The sequence below is a fragment of the Globicephala melas genome, chromosome 14 (assembly GCF_963455315.2).
Source record: "Globicephala melas chromosome 14, mGloMel1.2, whole genome shotgun sequence".
Classification (NCBI taxonomy): Eukaryota; Metazoa; Chordata; class Mammalia; order Artiodactyla; family Delphinidae; genus Globicephala; species Globicephala melas.
In genome coordinates, this window is record NC_083327.1 from 32,009,834 (window position 1) to 32,029,728 (window position 19,895).

Sequence of the window (19,895 nt, forward strand, 5' to 3'; positions counted from 1 at the left end):
CTAATTTAATCTAAGCAGAGAGAAACAAAATTAATTCGTCTATATATTTAAGAGGAAATTAATTTTTAGCATGAAAAGTATTTATTTGCCTTAGAGTTATAGTTCTTTTTTTTTTTTTTGCGGTACGCGGGCTCTCACTGTTGTGGCCTCTCCCGTTGCGGAGCACAGGCTCCGGACGTGCAGGATCAGTGGCCATGGCTCACGGGCCCAGCCGCTCCGTGGCATGTGGGAAATTCCCGGACCGGGGCACGAACCTGTGTCCCCTGCATCGGCAGGCGGACTCTCAACCACTGTGCCACCAGGGAAGCCCTATAGTTCTTTTTTTTAATGGACACATATTTTTAGTCTTCTTAATAATGGTCTGAAAAGTAGTTGCGCTAATAAAATTATTTAGGGAAACCACAATTAGAGAGAAAATCCAAAATACTAAACAACCTGAAGGCAAACAAATAGAATCAAGGAGTATTCACTGGAAGAATTTTTCACAAGCTGGCAAAAAGAGAGGGGGACATGAGGTAGTCACAAGGAAAATTCAATTTGTTTTCCTGGATTAGAATAGACTGACTTACAATTTCTTACTACTATATACTAACTGCTAAGATATATTTAAAAGGCAACAAAATAAAGCTAAAGTTTGTTTGGTACACAGTGCTACAAGAAATAACTTATGTTCCCCTATTACTAAGGAAAAGCACATTGATCAAATACATAGCTGGCTGCTTAATAACAATGCACTAATGTCCAGTTAGTTACAACTATAACTGAATTCCAGAGCAAAGCTCTGTTTCTCTCTGTCTCCTGTTTCTCTGTCTCTGTTTCTGTATCTGTCTCTCTGTGTACACACACACACACACACACACACACACACACACACAATTTACTGTACTTTTATATGTACAACAAAACATTTATACAGAAGAGATTCTTAAAATGAAGCATATATAGTTAGACCTTTTAGTCATTAGAGTCAGGCAGAATAATGTAACTGAAGAGTTAAATTGGCTGTCAGTTTTTTAGATAATAAGGTAAAAGATTGTTGAATTTTTCAACAATATTCATCAATATTCAACAATATTCATCTTTATTCAACAATATTTCAACAATATTCATCAATATTTTTCATCTTCTGACAGATGGATACGTATAAATTCGTTTGTTGAAATTTATCACTTGGAACCTTATACAAAGACAACTAGTGACTAGTATAACATTATAATCAACCTCAATTACAAGGGAAAAAACTAAACTCAGAAACTCTATTCTGTTGTGGAGTTCTTTGTTAACCTTCTAATAAAAGCAGAGGACCACAGCTTAGAGAAGGTATTTCTTCAAGGTGATAAAAAGAGAAAAATAATCCAGTGAGGGGTTCTAAGCCCCCGAAAACAAACTTCCACATGAGCCTCAGTAATCAAAGACTACTGTGAAGTAGCAATTCTTGTGTGATGGATTAAATCAAAGATTGCTAGCCTTGTTGAAACAGGTATCTACCTCAGCTTCCAAAATCAAAATGTGTAACAGTCCTCTTTTCCAAGTATGCACACTGCAATTCCAGTTCTGGACATATTACAAAGACAATCAGCAGAAGCTGTCACTTATCAAGCTAACTGAACTTATAAGCCAAATAGTACTTGGCAGAGCAACTTGCTAACAGAAGATTTAAACAGACAGAGCGATCCCTTTGAAAAGACTAAAACAGAAAAAGATTTTAGTTTTGGGCAACTTTCCCAAAGTTACATACATAATACAGATAATTTAAAGAAATGAAAAAGAGAGAGGTTTATTCTCAAATTATGTTGTAAAAGAGTTTTTTACTTGAGATGATTACATTAATGTAAAAGACTAAGATGCTGCCTTAACCTAGTACTTATAATCTGCAGGCACTGGCCTGGGCATTTGTAGTACTAGCAATACTAGAGGCAAATACCAACTAATGGGCCATGGTCCTGATGCATTTGATATTTTCCAACAGCCCCAACTCACTAAGGATCTTTGAAGATGAGCAATTCTTCACAATGAGATTCTATTTACCAGAGTCCCCATGTACATGACACTATACTAGGAACTTAACCAACAGTATTTCCTTACAACCCAATCTTACGTAGTACGACCTGTTCTACTGGTACACAAAGCCTAAAAAAACAACACTGCGTAGAACACAAAATTTTAAACTATAACATCTTTAAGCTAAGATGTTAATTTACATGTTATTGCTTCTATGTACGGTTCTGTCATATTTTGAGGTAGAGAAAATAGAGAAACTATAGAGATAATGGAGAAAAAAGGATAGAAAATTAAGGGAGTAAAATGCATTTTAAGAAATGGAAGGACATACACCAACAGAAACTATCTCTGAGTGATAGAATTCAGTGATTTTTTTCCCCTCATTTTTGTTTTTTTTCCCCTCATTTTCACTTTTTGGTGTACCCAAGTGTTAAATCTGTTTACACTCTTTTATTGGTCACCCTCTTTTATACTAATCATATTTTATATTAAACATTTTAAAGACACAATTACAGAGGCTAAAGACCACAGGATCACATATGAAGCAAAAGCACTGGGAAGAATGGGTTTTTCTAATTGAAAGGTAAGTGCATACCCAAAGCAAATCATGAATAACATGGTACGTAAAACATGAGTTTTTGTAATCATGATTTAGAGGTAATTGTTGCTACCTAAGAAAAAAATTTCACTGGTAAAACACCACTGTGTCTTATATAACTTACAATTGTAAAACAAATTCAAAATGGCAAACACACATCAGATCATAGTCTTACATCACACTACTTGATGCTGTTCAGAAGAAAATGGCATACATTTAATAAAATTCTTTGCAGGTCTGCTATGACAACGAGATATTATAACCCATTCAGAATGCATTATAGAATCATGTGGTAAGACCACAAAATACGGCCATTTGAACCATAATCCTATTTCAGGGAATTTACCCTAAGTAAACGTTTCAACAGAAAAAATAATAGGCAGAAAGATGATCACTAGAGCAGCATTATTTTTTAATAACAGAAAGGTGCAAACATTTAAAGCACTCAATAACGGAGGAATAACCAATAATAAAAGGAAGAACAAATGTCAACTCAATGGCAAAGTGGCAGTGTAAAGTTCTGAAGATGCTGTGGGCTTTTATCAACGCGGACTTGTATTGCAATCCTGGAGCAACCTTTTACTAGTTGTATGACCTTGAGAAGCTTCTTAACATGTCGTAGGTTCATTTTCTCTTTTAACAAAAGGAGATTTAATGCTTATGTCAGCAGACTGTGAAGATTAAAAGTCCGAAGTGACTTACATGGCATCTGAAACTTAGAACCTGAATAAAAACTCCGTTCTCTCTATTACAGACATTAAAATTGTGAAGACCAGGTAGAAACAATGAAAAATCTTTAGTATTCATTAAGGAAAACTGAATATAAAACTGTATATACAGTATAATTATAATTTAGCAATGGACTGTAGCCAGTAATTAAAATTAAGTTTGAATGAGCAAAATTAAAAGCTACATGTGCAAACGGATAAAAAAAAAGACCAGCAGGACATGTATAAACATTACAATAATAATGTTGAAAAGGTAAAATAATAGTGGAACTATGAAAATTTTCCTTAATATTGTTATTTTATTTTTACAATTAAAAAAAGTAAATAGATATGTAGGTATGTCTAGAGAACTGAAGAAAGTCCTACTTTTATGGAAAACAAACATCATCACTAATCACTGAAACAGAAACTGGGAGACCTGCAACCTAAACCTTACTTCTTATGGCAGAGAACCTGAAAACGATCATGCTTATCCTGCTCCATTCTTGTTTTGGGAGAGGGATGTAAGCACGGATCTGGACAGGAACTCTGATACCGAAGTGTTTCAGTGGGTTCTTAAACTGTAACCACACTTTACAGAGTCACCCACAGTGCATTTTTAGCCAGACAAAAGTGTAGGGGAAGGAGACAGCTTGGTGGTCCTTAAAAGGCTGGCACTGGTGGATGCCATGACATGCACACAAAAGGTGGGAGGTAATGCCTGTGTGCAACTTCTGCCTCGTCTTTGCACACTCTTCATTTCCGGGTTCCTCCTGCCCTACAGCAGCTGGCCCCCGACCACCTGAAGCCTCCCCTGGTGTTTCCCAACCTAGTCTGTCCTTTCTAAACAGGAACCAGCACTGTGAACCTAGCTCTCCATCTCAACTTTGGTCTGAACTTACTACTACAAGTGCCTGCCCTGTGGCAGTTTTCATTTCGAAAAGTAATGCAATGGATGGATTCACACTAAGAATGAAAGGGCTGGCAGTGAGATCTAATCTCTACTGACCAAACACCCCCAGCCAGCATCTGAACTTTGTAAATCATGATTTCTAGCGGGACATGTTAGCCCCTGTAACAGTGAGAGAATGAACTATGCCAGAAGAGGAAGAGGATATAATCTTCCTAGGATTCTTTAAATTACATTTACTTGGACTTTTACCTACCTACATTACAAGATACAACTGCTACATTTCCCAACATTCAGGAATAAGGATGCATTTCATTTTTTAAAGACATATTTTATAACATAAGATTATATGGAGAAAGGCTGAGTAGTTTAATAAATACTGATATTGCAATTACACTCCTTGGTATTTACCCAAAGGAACCGAAAACGTATGTCCACATAAAACCCATCCACAGCTGTTATGTACACATAAACTGTGGAACATCCAGACAATGGAATATTATTCAGTGCTAAAAAGAATAAGCTATCAAGCCATGAAAAGACAGAGATTTGTGTACCTCAAATACACATTGTGAAAGAAACCAATCTGAAAAGGCTACACACATCATTACACTTTTTTTTTTTTTTTAACAATCTTGATTGGAGCATCTTGAACTTTGAAAGTTCTTAATATCCAAACAATATGAAAATTTATTATATATATTTCAATTGCTACTACTTCAGGAAAACAGTAAGAATAATATAACATTTAAATGTTTTACATTATGTAAGTAAATTAAAATTTTTGATGTATGAGAGAAGGTTGGTGCTTTAAAATAAATAAAGAAGTAACCTGAAATGTAAAGGATGAAATTCTTCTTTCTCTTATCTATTTAATAAAAGTGGCAAACAAAACAGCAATGATCTATCAATACTGGAATGATAATATTACCTATGAATATTTTATGACTTATATGGCTACCCAGTGGGCTAAAAAATTACTAAGAAATAAAACCTGTGAATCATTATCTCAGAATTGAAGAACCTTTTTAAGAGCATAAAAATTAATAATTTTAATCATTAAGTGTTCTCTAAAAACAGGATAAAATAAAGTGTACCTGGTGTCCAGCCTTTACTTGCTTCAAAACACTTTCATAACATACTTCATCCATGTTATTCAACTGTTGCACCTTAAAGTTTTTAAAACATGAAAAATATCAGATGAAGCAATTATAAACTTCTTAACCACAAAGGAAGCTTTATCAATTACGACGCACCTCCTTTTACTTTCAGACTAGCCAGAATGCAGAAACAACACCTGCAATATCAACACCTGATATATAACAACCCAATCGGAAATAAACACAATATAATTAAAAAATACAAATAAAATACCTCATGCAATAGTTTCAGTGAACTAGCTTTATAAGAATGCAAGTTTTTTAAAGACAATAAGTTTAAGAATAATATTCTAGTGAGAGATATTTTAAAATAATTTTAAAGTTCTTTTCACTGTTTTCACCAGAGAAGCCCATTCTTCAGACTGTTTTTCTTCTATTTCAGTCTATAAAACTATACATAGAGCTTTCCTGTGTAATTCTCAAAATCACCGGAATATTACCAGTAGAATATCATGACATACAAAGCTAAAATGTAAGGAAACATACTATTTCTGTAATGTATACAGAGTTCGGTAGATATTTTTCTACAGAAACATTTTCCAGATTAATTGGAAATTTAATATCAAATTAATGAATTTAAAAAAGGTCTCATTTTCCCTATTAATGATGAGACAACTTCCAACCAAAAAGGTAAGGTAGTTACCTCAAAGAGGAGGCATGTGACACAGCCTGCATCTCTCTATTTAACATTTATTAAGAGTCTGGAGGGGATGAAAATGTTACACAACTGAAATGACTAAAATTTAGATTTTTTGTTTTAATAAAGGAAACATTTTAACATTCTGGAACTCTTATAGTGATTAAGTAAAATGAGATAATCACAAGACAATTTACTCTCCATTAATGATTGGAAAAAACAACAAACCAAAAACTTCTCCAAACAAAACTCTCAGTAATTTTTTTGGTGAATTTTGGATTGAGCTCTGGTCAAAGCCATTATTTCAAATTAGACGTGTCATGGACACCATTTTCCTATTTTGTGTTCTTCCACAACTGAATCACATCGTGAGCTTCTGAATGAAACTCTAAGAAATCTAAAAGGATTCCTTACTATAAGAAATGACAAATTAACAACGGTTACAATATATTAAACAACACCCTGGGGGAATTCTTGTTACCAACTGTGTATGTCAGCTGAGCGTAAAACTAATACATTTTAGTAAGACAAAAATGCATATTTATAACGAATATATATAATTAATTTACTATTTACACTGTGTAAGATTTGTAAAAATAGTTTTTAAATTTTGCCAAATTTTTAAACCTTCAAAATAATTATGATAGTTCAACATCTCACACCATTCCTTTTGTGATTACAATGCTAACATATTGTGGTGAAAAATACATGGAAGTTAATTAGCTGTAAGTGATTTACCACCTTCTATGATGAAATTAAAAGAAAATAAGTTTTAAGACCCCTGACAAGCATCTGAAAACACTTTCTTCTCTACATCTTTCTGTGAGAACCATCTGCAATCATTTAAATTATAAGTTGAAAGAACAATCTAATGTTATAAACAGCTCTACATCTGTTCTAATGATACATTAAAATAAACTAAAAAATCAAACATATATTAAGATATGGCTGAAAAAAACAAGCAACAAGTAATACTGAAAAGCCCTTGAAACAATGAAGGTAAAAGATGCATATCATAACTATTACCATAACATGAGCTGTCCTTCTATGTATACATCTGAAATGGCTCCCCACAATTCTAAACATACCTTACTTTTATGCAATGCAGATGGAGCATACTAACTGTTGCAGTGACATTGGCTTTTAGTATTTTCTAAGCTGAGTATTTTATTTATAATACTGTAGGCTAAAAATGACCCTGTTTTACTAATACAATTGTTTTTAGACAAAAGTAATGTAATACACTAAAGACCAAGGTTGACATAGTAACACACGATTCTATCCTGCTTTCTTTTATAAAGAGGTCATATGGCCCGTGAATCTTCTCCTAAAACTATTTCTTCCACGGGGGGGGGGGGGAAGTGTCATTAAACAGAATGATAAACAAATAAATTTTAAGCAAAATATTCCTTCATGACATTATAAAAGCCTAAAATAAGCACCCTGATAATGCAAATGGTACATGGTAATACTATTTAAGGAATTAGATAAACAGACTTTTTAAAACATTGCAAAGAATTTCAGAAATGCCACTTATGTATATAATTAATATGATAGTTATACAATATTATAAGTTAAATAGAGCCCCTCCTTTAATAGTTGCTATCATGAAATTATTTTTCTATTGCATATAAGGTATTACTTATTTTAGATGAATAATATTATATCATGATATATATTACTGACTTAACTAAAGTCTTTTATTATTTCATATTGGCCTTCAACCCTATCAAATTAACATTTTGAAACATATTCTTATATATAACTTGTGTTCTTAGCTGAGAATACAAAATATACACTGATAATAGCAATGCAAACTACTACAAGCAGCTTTTTGGAGCAGGAGACATTCTACTACATATAGCTGAGGAAGTATGCTTGAGTTTTTTTTTCTAGGCTGTGATATTTGTAATGTGACTGAAATGGTCTTCTGGAGTCTCTAACCTCAAACAAGTATTAAACAATACATCAACAAAAATATTTCTGGAAAAGAAAAGTATAAGTTTTAAAACAAATGTTTACCTTATTTGCACTTTTAACCCCCAGAAATGTCTGTCCAAGAGGAACAGGTCGAAAGCGGCCATCAAAGTAGAAAAGTCCAATGAAGGGATTAACGTGTAAAAACGTAGCAACATCGAGGTAGTTGGGTAAGGTTGCAGACAGTCCAAGAATTCTTATCATACTCTGTGTGGATTCAACCTATAGGGGTTATTTTAATTAACATATGAGATAGATTCAACCCATCTGGATTTGTACCAAGTTTAAAATAAGTTTTAGTAGTATAAACGATGAAACAGTCACAATAAAATAAGATCACTGAAGAAACTGAGAATAACAACACAGTCTAAAAGACAGATAATGTGAAAAAAAAAACTGGCTTAAATCTGGCATGTGGAATGATATAAAGTGATTAAAAGTGTAATTTTAGTATATTTTCTGAACTGGAAAATTCTTAAATAGTTTCTTCTGTTTTGTTGTTTTCCCCCCTAAAAATTTAACAAGGCAAGTGACATGTGTTAGGTTTTAGTGTAAGCTGTACCACTTTATAATTTCAGGTGTTAGAAGTATATGCTCTTTATTCTCAAGTTCAATAATTTCAAATTCATTTTAAACACACAACCACAGAAGTCTGAAATAATTAAGGTAGATTCTTCTAGTGTTTCACAAATTTAAATTTAAAATGATATACTGTATAAGAGAGAGTTTGTGTGGAACAACAGCCAAAACTTGGGGGAAGAAAATCACAAACTACTCAAAGAATGTCCTAAGCTGCATTATTTGTGTTCACTGGTGGGGTGTAATATTCTAATTTTGTGGCTGAACTCTGCTGAAAACATCAATTAATTTGTTCGTCAATCATTTATTAAGCTTTTAATGACAGGCACAAAGCCAGGAGAGCAGGGGTTTAAGAGTCTGTAAAAACTACAAAAAAACACTGTAATGTGTCCCATTAATAGTAGCACCTTCTAAAAACTGAGAACAATGAAGAGAGATCACTAATCAAGCTCGGGTAAGTCAGGGAAGGCACGCAGAGGTGACAGTTGTCGGTGTTCTAAGAGAGCGGCTAGGACCTGCCAGGTAGGCCAGGAACAATGGTGTTTAAGGTACTGTACTTAGCAACACTAATGGCACGAGCTAGAAATGTAGAAGTGTAGAGATGATCATGAGAAATCTCGCATGCCAAGGAGTTTCTCCATTTTACTGCTGATGAGCACACGACACTATTCCATTCTCTTTCAATTACGTTTTTATGATGATAGCTGATAGTATTCTCATCTTTTTCCATCTCTAAACGTTCTTAAAAGATCTTTATCCTTTTTAATTTTGTTTACTCATAGGTTTTCTACTTTTTTGTGATTGGATTTGTTATGTTTATTTTACTTTTTTAAAACCTAGCTTTTGCTTTTTTAAAAATATAGAAGGTTTCTAGCTAATAAATCTAATTCTATTGGTTTCCTAGTTTGTATTTAATTTTTTTCAACTGTACTATTTTTCCATTTTTTTAGAACATTCTGTTTAAAATTACCCAACATTTAAAATTTAATAATTAACTTACTATAGTCCCAACATTCCTGTTTCATTTGAGTATAATTCAAACTCTGAATTATAAACTCTGTCTGTACTTAATAAACTTTCATTATTTTCTAATAATAATGTTGTCACTCTCTTTCCCTTCCTTCCTTTCATGATCACTTACTGAACTCTCAGTGTCAGAAGACTATTCTTTCAAGTGGTTGGGTTTTATGTCTTCAGTTTATCAAATACAAAAGTGTAGAATGTATGTACATATATATGTGTTTGTATATACATATGCATATATAGATATGTATGTGTGTGTGTATATAGTTTTGTTTTACCATATAGAAGTTATTTCTAAATTTCTATTTTTTTTTTTTTTTTTTTTTTGCGGTACGTGGGCCTCTCACTGTTGTAGCCTCTCCCGTTGTGGAGCACAGGCTCCGGACGTGCAGGCTCAGCAGCCATGGCTCACGGGCCCAGCTGCTCCGCGGCATGTGGGATCCTCCTGGACAGGGGCACGAACCCGCGTCCCCTGCATCGGCAGGCGGACTCTCAACCACTACGCCACCAGGGAAGTCCCTCTATTGTATTTTGTAAAGACTATGATCTTTTCAATTTCTGCTTTGAGAAAATGTCCCATGGTCACCTAAGATGAACATAATTTATCTATTTTTAGGGTATACAATTCTATATGCTTGACCACTTTATGACATTAATTATATTATTCAAATTCTCTATATTTTATATTTATAATACAGGAAGTTAAGCATTTGCCAAGAGAAAGTATTACTTTCATCACATAAAAACTTCCCATTTTAAATTAAGATGCCAAATGTTGCTAAAGGGAACAGTCCAGGACCATTCACAGGTAAGCCCTAGGGGTTCTGCAGAAGTATGGGGGGCATTCTGCAGCCCCATGCACCTATAATATCCTTTCTATCCGGGTTTTCAAACCCCACATGCTTTCATATTTTTCTATACTAGGCTTCCATGTAAAAGTTTAATTTAAAAAAGGGTTTCTTACCTGGGAAGAAGTTTGAAAACCTCTGATGTGATTTTTAAAAGTACACAAGACTTGGAATGAATTTGGTAAGTTAATTAACCTTCGACCAAATTCCTTTATGAGAGAATGCATATAAAAAGATTCTCAATCTTTAACAAAAGACTATACAATATTATTATTTTTTAAATCTAGGAACTTTTAAGTCATTCTCACCTTCTTGCTATCATAAGTAAAATAAGGAGATTCATGGGATATATTTACTTGGGCAAATATTTTAACTATTTTTTCAGTTTTTATGTCTCTCTTATTTACATCTAATTTTAGTCAAAACTTGCTTGCATCATGCTGGTATCTTCGAGTTATTATACCTAAGTGAGCAGCTCCCAATGTCAGATTTCTCCTTGGATATTTCTATACAGTGCATATATGGGCTGGGAAAGTCCAAGGGCCTGAGTTCACTCCCTCACACAAATATTATTTACAGGCACTTAGAGAGGCCCTGTGCCTTCCAAACTCATTCTGTAAGTAGGACAAAAATGAATCTGCTTACTCACTGTTATGGGTTCTATCTGGGCTTCTTTGAGGACTAAATAAAACACTACCTATGAGATATACATATGGCTCCCAAACCAAACCCAACCCAAACAAGAGAACCCTAAATAAGGGGAACTGATGACCCTACCTACTATTTAAGAAACCTCCTTTACATGCTATGATTAGAATCCTTTACAGTAATTAGAATGATAATTTTAATTATACCATAGTTCTATTTCCTATTGATGGTGATGTGAAAGGATATGAAGGTGATTTTTAGTTTTAAAATCATTCAACACAAAAGTTATTGAGTATATTTTTAAGGACTTTTGATGTTAAATATATGATACCTTGCAAACACTAGAGATATTTTTCTGCTAAAACCCCATTTTACAACAACTGTATTTTTTAATCTAAAAAAATCATATCATTCTCAACACAGATAAGCCTGTATGAGAAATATATTCTTTTAAATATGGATAATTTGGAAGTTTATGTCTTAAACCACATCTCAAAACTCCATACACTATACAGAGTTATCTGAAAATATTAATAGTTGAAAGCTATGAAAAATTAACATTTTACAGTTTCTTCTTTATCATTAGCCCAAAAACTAGGCAGTAAATTTTTATAGCATTGTCCCTCACATAATATCTAAGTTTGGACAAAGTCTATTCACTGAAAGTAAATTTAGTTACAACTAATGTTAGTTCAATGTTGTTAAATATAACAGATTAGGGCTTCATTGTACTTTTTTATTTTCCAAATTTCTTTCACTCATGCCAAGTATGTTGTGAATTTAGTCCCTAATACCACCATGCAACTTCAGAACCTGAACAGAATCTACACTGCATTAGAATAGCTACCTATGGTGTATCTACGTTAGTTACAAATTGTTGAAGTGCCATGTAAAGCACTGCCATCTACTGGGAATGTCTGGTAATCACAAGGAACAAACAAAAAGGAACTTCGTTTTTTCTAAAAATATTTATGAGCACTGCACTAATACACTGGAAATATGAGAAGAATCATATAGATCATTCTGTTAAGGAGATTAAAATCTAGTGAGAGACACAGATAAAGACAGAATTACCTATAGTTAAGTTGTGAAATTATAAGGAAGACTGTGATGAGTGCTAAAAATGTGCAAAGAAAGGGAGTACAGAGGGAACACAGAAAAGGTGTAATTCTTTCTGAGTGGTAAACTAGGAAACACTTCATAGAAGAAGTGATATTTGGCAAACTCAAAAGAATAGTAAGTTTTCAACAGATGGACGTGTGGAGCAATAATATATAATTTTGCATTTACAACCCTTCATCTCATAACTAACAATACACTCTGACGTAAGTAAGATTAGTTTTACCTCTGAAAGAGGGCCAATGGCATTGGAAAAAAAGTGGCGAAGGAATAAATGGTTTTGTGTGGCTGGAACCTACATCAGGTAAGGAATATGATGAAGAAGTTAAAATTGGACAAATAGGTCAGGGCTTCAGTAGTGTTTAACGTCCAGTTAAAGTATTTAAACATTTTTCTTAAGATAACAAACAGCAAGTCATCAAAGGTTTATAAGCACAGTAAGTGATAAACTATACAATTGGAATTTGGCTATATTATGAAGAAGCCAATGTGCAGGATGAATTAATGTATATTTACATATTATATATCCATGTTACATACAATGTATTATATATTCCTATATCATATGTTAACATATGATATGTTTATAATTATACTACATATGTAATAAACCTATAATATATAATTTTTATATATTTTACTTCACAGTTTATAAACTATATATAGAAAATTATACTATTATATATTCATAATTTACAAAATATTTATAACGAATGCTTCAAAGTACATATGGTACATAATGTGTGTGTCTGTGTACATATGTACAGAAAGCATCAGCAGCAGGCCTGCAATCTATTTTGTCTCTCAACTGGGAATCCTCAAGAAAGAAAGATGCCCTGGTCAAATCCCCTTGTAAACATGCTAATGACAGACCTCCTGGCAAATGTACTAATGGTATTTACTTGACCTCTAATGTTCTATAGTTGCAGGAAAGCTTTATCTTTGTAATGCTTTTAGCTGATGGACATGCTCTCTAGGTGGCTCAATGCAAACAAACCAGGAATGTATGGACTTACGTGGCCTGGCTCCCTGAAAAGATCACTAAGCTATGTACGTATCAAGGTATCAAATCAAAACATTTCGTGATCGGAAAGTATCACCTTGGGAAATAGTACCTTCTGTTAACCACTAATCTCACTTTACCTAATACACTAATCATATGCACTGTTTTGTATATCAATTCTACCTCGATAAAGCTGTTAAAAATTTTTTTAAAAAATCTCATGACAGGGCTTCCCTGGTGGTGCAGTGGTTGAGAGTCCGCCTGCCAATGCAGGGGACACAGGTTCGTGCCCCGATCCGGGAAGATCCCACATGCTGCGGAGCGGCTAGGCCCGTGAGCCATGGCCGCTGAGCCTGTGCGTCCGGAGCCTGTGCTCCGTAACGGGAGAGGTCACAACAGTGAGAGGCCCGCGTACCGCAAAAAAAAAAAAAACTCATGATCAAAATAGGTCTCTTTTGTGTAAATGATGTCCTGCATGCTTCTTTTCGAGACCTCACAAGCAAAATCTGCGCCAGAGCAGATCCACCGTGGCGAGAAAGGAGAACAGTGATGGCAGTGGCAGACTTCTCCATGCTTCACCTCTGTCTCACAACTACATGTATTATTGACATTATTCTTAAGTTGGGTATTAGCTAAAACCTCTGATTTTTGTGTGTCTACTTTGAATATTTCAATGCTTTGTGTTTTATGTATGTGCATCTGTGCATGTGCATGCACATATTTTTATATAGTAAAAAGTGAACATGTCCTAAAGAGTCCTCTAATCCCATCCCTACTATAAATCCACTTTTACAGCGTGTTGCATATGCTTCCACATCTATGCACCCTGCTCTACCCCACCTTAAAAATCTAACTGTAAGCAAGAACTTTATTTGGTAACTATAACCACTACACCTAGAACTGTGTAGCCAGCACATAGCAGGTAGCTAATAAATGTTCACTAAATGAGTGAATGAGAATATAAATATATTGCATTTTTTTTCTTTACACAAATGGGATTGTGCTGTATATTGTGTCTTTTCAATGAGAATATAACATGGATATCTTTTAAACCCGGTTCATATAGCTCTACCTCATTCTTTTTAAAGACTGCAAAGTGGCATTTTATTTTATGAATTAATGGAATTTATTAAACTATTTCTTCTTTTGTTGGACAGTTGGGTTGTTTCCAACATATTTTGCGCTAACAAGAAAGCGTCAGTGAATACTGGTGTTACTATATCTATGTGTCTGTGCTATTATTTCCATAGGTTAGACTTCTAGAAGTAAAAACACAGTTTAGTGAGCATTTTCAAATTACATTCTTTTTTCACTTTTGCCAATCTATGTAAGAGAAATGTCTCATGTTGATTTGGATTCCTTTTAAGCATCTTTTCTATGATTTTCAGAATTTTTATTTCTACTGTAAAGTGCTTTTTCCAAATTTTTAAAAAAACATATTTCTTACTAGTTTACAATAACCTTTTAATTATAAAGGACATTTAAGCTTTATTTTATGTGCTACAAATAATTTCTATTATTCTGACTTACATTTGGACTTTTTGAAGGTATCTTTACTGGTCAGAAGTTTTTAATAGTTACATATCCAAATGCGCCACATGTTCCCTTTGTAACCTTTGGAGTTTTGCATTTTGCTTAGAGCTTCTCCACCTCAAGGTTATTTTTTAAATGCTCTTTCATATTTTCTTTAATGCACTGAGTTTTGTCTGGTATAGCTAAATCATTAAATCATCTAGAATTTTATGTTGGATTTACCAGATGAAAGTACATTATTTTAAAACATTTGAAAATGCAATATAAACTTCCTCAAATTTTGTACTCCCTTCATATTAAATTCCCATACCTAGTTCTAGATGAGAGCTATTCAGGATACGAAATATAAAGAACTGACACCTAACTAGTCATTGGGGTGAGGGTGAGTGTTAAGGAAGAAGGAACAATTGAGTGTGGCTCCCACACACTCAATTTGGGCTTGAGAATCAAATGGACTGTCATGCCATTTATAAATAGGGAGGGAAGATGGCAGAGTTTCTGACGTGTTTAAGCAAGAGATGTCTATGAGATACCAGAGTAGAAACATACAACTGTGTTTGGATAGGAATAGAAGTCAGCGGGGAGATTTGGACTACATGCAGAGATTTAAGTGACACAGGCACAGAAGTGTTATTTTCCCAGGGTAAATATTTAGAATAAAAAAAGAAGATGGCAAGTGACCAGAGTCCTGTGTTGGAAAAGGTCACTGAGAGGATGTGACTGCCAATTAATCTGCAAGCTAGACCTTGTCAATTAGAGGATCCTCACCCCCTTTGCTGTCCTAGGAATATGCATTCCGCTTGCCTTCCCTGAGCTAGAAGCTTCCCCGAGGATGCAGCCTTGAGATAGCAATGTGGTGTTGAGACCATTTGGACAGTATATGTGACTGAAGTCAGTTAAGGCCTCTATATACAGTTAAGGCAGGTGTAGAGGTCGACTGATCTTGCAGTTGCCCAAGACAAGCCTCAAAAGTAAGTTCCCTTGCTTATTAAAACTGTCACCTACCAATCTGGAGTGGTCTGCCTCTTTTTTCAGTTCTCTCCTTGCCCTCTGTGTACAAAGCCAATTTGCAAACCAACATCGTGGAGAATGTAAACATTTCAAGGGTGAGAAAAGGAGAGAGCAAGGGAGCCTGAGAAAGAGCAGCTAAGTAGGTGACCAAAAAAATCAAGAAAATCAAGGCAGGGTGGCATCATGGAGTCCAAGAGAAAAGAGTTTCAATTCTGAAGAAATAATGAGTTATATCCTGGTTAAAAAACAAAAAACAAAAAAACTTTTTATGACCTATGCTGGAGCAATAACCAGACCACAGTAGTTTGGAAATCAAAAGGGAAACTGAATATAGATTAATATTTCTAGAAGCTGAGTGGTAAAAACAGCTTGACTAAGCAGAAGTTATTGGAGCAGGATAGTTTGAGGGAGGTGTTTTGGTAAAGATGGGTGGGACTTTGCAATTCTTTAAAGCTGAAGGCACAGTGCTCACAGACAAGGAGAAGTTAAAGACCCAGGAAAAAGAAAAGGGATAACTTACAGAGTGAAAGGAATGGAGTCGAAGACAAGGGGACAGCGGGCCTCTAACTAAAGGATGAGGGATGGAATGATGAGGATAGATTTGGGAAGGGGTTTGAGGCTTTTGCTGGATGGTGCGGAGGTTTTTTCTGGATGCAAACTGAGGGAATTCAGCCATGAAGGCCTGTGTTTCCACTCAGTAAAAAGTATTGTCTTCTAAGAATGAGGCACAACAGGGTGGGGAGAAGGAGGGAGGAGTCTGGTGAAGCTTGGAAAAAAGAAGCAAAGCTGCTCCGAAGTTACGGGGTAAATCCCCGACGATTCAGGTGAATTCAGAGTCTACGAATGTAGTGACCTTAGTCTCCACCACCCCTGTGTGATCTCAGCTAGTGTTTAGCAATCTGACTGGAGGGAAACATACTGTTCTATTGACTCATGATTGGAATTTTGCCAGGGAGTCAGGGGATAAATAAGTTAAGGCTATTGACAAAAGAAAAAACTGGTCATGTAGTCTTGGCTATTTCAGAACGAAAATAAAGCCAGGAGAATATGGATCAGAGACAATAAGAGATGGGAAGTCAAGGAATTAGAGTTCTTGATTATGTTAAAAAACTAGTGTTCATCTACTGTCTTTACATGTACAATCTACCAACAAACATCATTTTAATAGTCATGGGTACTTTAAGATATCTTTTCACTTAATGGAAAGAGGGGTGACAGAAAACAATCACAGATCATTGATGAATTTACCAATTTTGATTTGGACAATTTATGAGTTACCACAAGGTCCAAAACTAGAGACAACAAGTACACGTCCCTTTTTAAAAATAACAATTAAGATTACGCACATTAGGAGATATTTCATTTTACCTAGTATATTAAGGAAAATATAAATCATTTCCAGATTTTTTTCAGTGGGGGGAGAGGTCAGGCATGGAGAGAAATGGATGAATAATTAATATTCTCCTATGTTCTACCATATTTTAATACTGCTTAGTCAAAGTTACATTTAGCTTTAAAACACAGGTTTAGAATAGAAGTTTTCCTGTATTTATTTTGGTTAATTTAAAGAGACTTCAATAACATAAGACCTGGGAGGAAGAAAAATAGGGTACTTTTACCATAAAAATGAAATAGCTGAAGGTTTCTCCCTACGAAAATTATCTTTATCCCCTTGAACAATACATACTAATATTTCTTTGAATGTTACATTTAAGTTTAAAAACTTATCCCTCAAAATAAGCTTACAGGGCTTCCCTGGTGGCACAGTGGTTGAGAGTCCGCCTGCCGATGCAGGGGACGCAGGTTCGTGTCCCGGTCCGGGAGGATCCTGCATGCCGCAGAGCGGCTGGGCCCGTGAGCCATGGCCGCTGAGCCTGTGTGTCCGGAGCCTGTGCTCCGCAATGGGAGAGGCCACAGCAGTGAGAGGCCCACATACCGCAAAAAAAAAAAAAATAAATAAGCTTACAAATAACTTCCCCTTACCTGACGTAAAGTACGTGCCACTATGCTTTCTAATACTGGTCCTCTATCTTCATGAAGTAAATGAACTTCATCAAGAATAAGAAGCTTTACAATTTGGGAAAGAGCTACGTCCCCAACACTCTTTCTTGTCACTACATCCCATTTTTCTGGTGTGGTCACAAGCATCTATAAGACAAGAAAAGATAAATTAAAAAGGGGAAAGAGGTCACATATTATTTAAACTTCCACTGTGTTATTCAAAAAGAAATATGATTAACCACCTATACACAGATCAAATAAAGTGTTACAAATATCCCAGAATGATATCTGACTCACTGTAGACAACAGTCACTTCTCTTTAAGTTGTGATATTAAGCAGTTACTCATTAAAACTCAGTAAAGGTAGTCTGTCTGTAAATTGTAGTGTGAAGTGTACAAAATACACAGGCTTGCTTAAAACGTGTCTTACAATGTAAGAAACCAAATGACACTATCTTCTAAACAAGTGTGTACTGATAATGGCTTTCATTTGAAAAGGGACAAAAATAAGTGAATAAATCACTAAAAGGAAATGAAAAGGAAACCAAGGATACACTCTAGGAATGGTTACCTGTTTATACTTTTCCAAATTTGGAGGAAGCTTTACTATTGACACACAGTTTTTAAAAACTACCCTTTAATATCAACTAGTATATGCAGAAGTTTATACTAAAAAACAATACATATACTACAGCATAACTGGCACAAAATAGCAACACAAACAATGAGTCACCGGAGATCCAGGGTACTAAGAGCAGGAGGTAAGCCCAGGGTACTTATATATAAGTTCTTAGAAGAGACCATTTGACATGAGCTGTGATTATAAGTCTATTTGCTTTCTAAATATTGAATTGTTTGTGTCCCCTAAAAGCATACGATAGCAGAAAAAAAGAAAAGTTTAATAAACCTTCTACTACAGTAATAGTGAACTAGGAAATAAGCCCTTATATAACTCAAAGAACACATGAGGTAACAAATCAAAAGCAAAGCTTTTCTTATCCAGTACACCAGCTTATAGAGACTGATGACAATCAAAACCCACTATGCTTTGAAGAGTGAAGAGGTTAAGGGGGTCAGATTGTTCTCAACATTTTTGTTGTGTTATCTCAGGTCTGTTTTTGAAGTCGCTTATGGGAATGATGATAATCTTATTTTTTTAGATTGCAATTGATGTATAATTCTTAACAAATACAAAATCCAAGTTTGTCAATATAACCTGTTGCATTATTAGAGATATCACTGCTATCATTTTGAAATGAACTATATCAACCACAAAATTTAGCAGTTGTACTTCGATGTAACAATTAGTGAACTATAATGAAATAGATTAAGGCATTCATATCTAAGGTGTGAAATACTACAAATCCAAAGCTACTTAGTTAATTTGCCAAAGCCAAATGGCAATGTTGAGATCACATCAAATTTTACATTTAAAAAAATGCTTTGGAATCAAGTATAAACAGATGTATAATGGATTTTAAGATCTAAAATGGGTTGAAGCATTCAGCATGCATTAATTAACATCTCTTTTATATTCCAATAACTTAAACAGAACTTCTACTTTGAAAAATGACAAATTTAAAATAACCCAAGATATATCATTATAAATATACCCAGGGATCACTTACTAACAACCCTTTCACTCAAAGTCCTAAAAAATATGCCCATGTGATTTCAAAAACAGTAATTCTCTTAAACTGTAAATTCATGTCACATTAAAATATGAAATAAGCTTACTATTAATAAATGTTAAGAAAGCTACAAAGTACACTACAAAGATAATAATGTGGTAATGATTAAATTGTAAAGTAAAATTTTTCAGATATCGGAAAACTATACTACCAAACCTTAAAAATCCATTTTAGCATTTTGTTTTATACACCTTACTTTCAGCACAGTGAAAATTGGCTTCATTTATATTACCATTTCATTACTCTAATCCCCTGAACGAAAATGGCTAGAAAATAAAGTGTCACATTTGCTTAATGAACTGGAACTCATGCAAGACATTTCCATCTGCTCTTGTGTTAGGGCATGGGTTAACTGTCAATATTTTTACTGTCAACTCAAATTTCTCTCAATACATGTACTTATTCCCTCAGGAGTATGAAAATCATTATTCCAAACTGTTCCAATTTTA

The 19,895-nt window shown here is 34.4% G+C and overlaps 1 protein-coding gene across 3 annotated transcripts in view; it reads right to left on the minus strand.

Annotated features, from left to right (window-relative positions):
• Positions 1–19,895, minus strand: part of ASCC3 (activating signal cointegrator 1 complex subunit 3) — a 333,519-nt gene that overhangs the window by 178,368 nt on the left and 135,256 nt on the right. For all 3 annotated transcript variants that reach the window (XM_030882956.2, XM_030882957.2, XM_030882960.3), the window contains exons 11-13: positions 17,738–17,902; positions 8,036–8,212; positions 5,314–5,385 (exon numbers count right to left, since the gene is read on the minus strand). In XM_030882956.2, the coding sequence (XP_030738816.1) occupies positions 5,314–5,385; positions 8,036–8,212; positions 17,738–17,902 (414 nt within the window). The remainder of the gene's footprint in view (positions 1–5,313; positions 5,386–8,035; positions 8,213–17,737; positions 17,903–19,895) is intronic.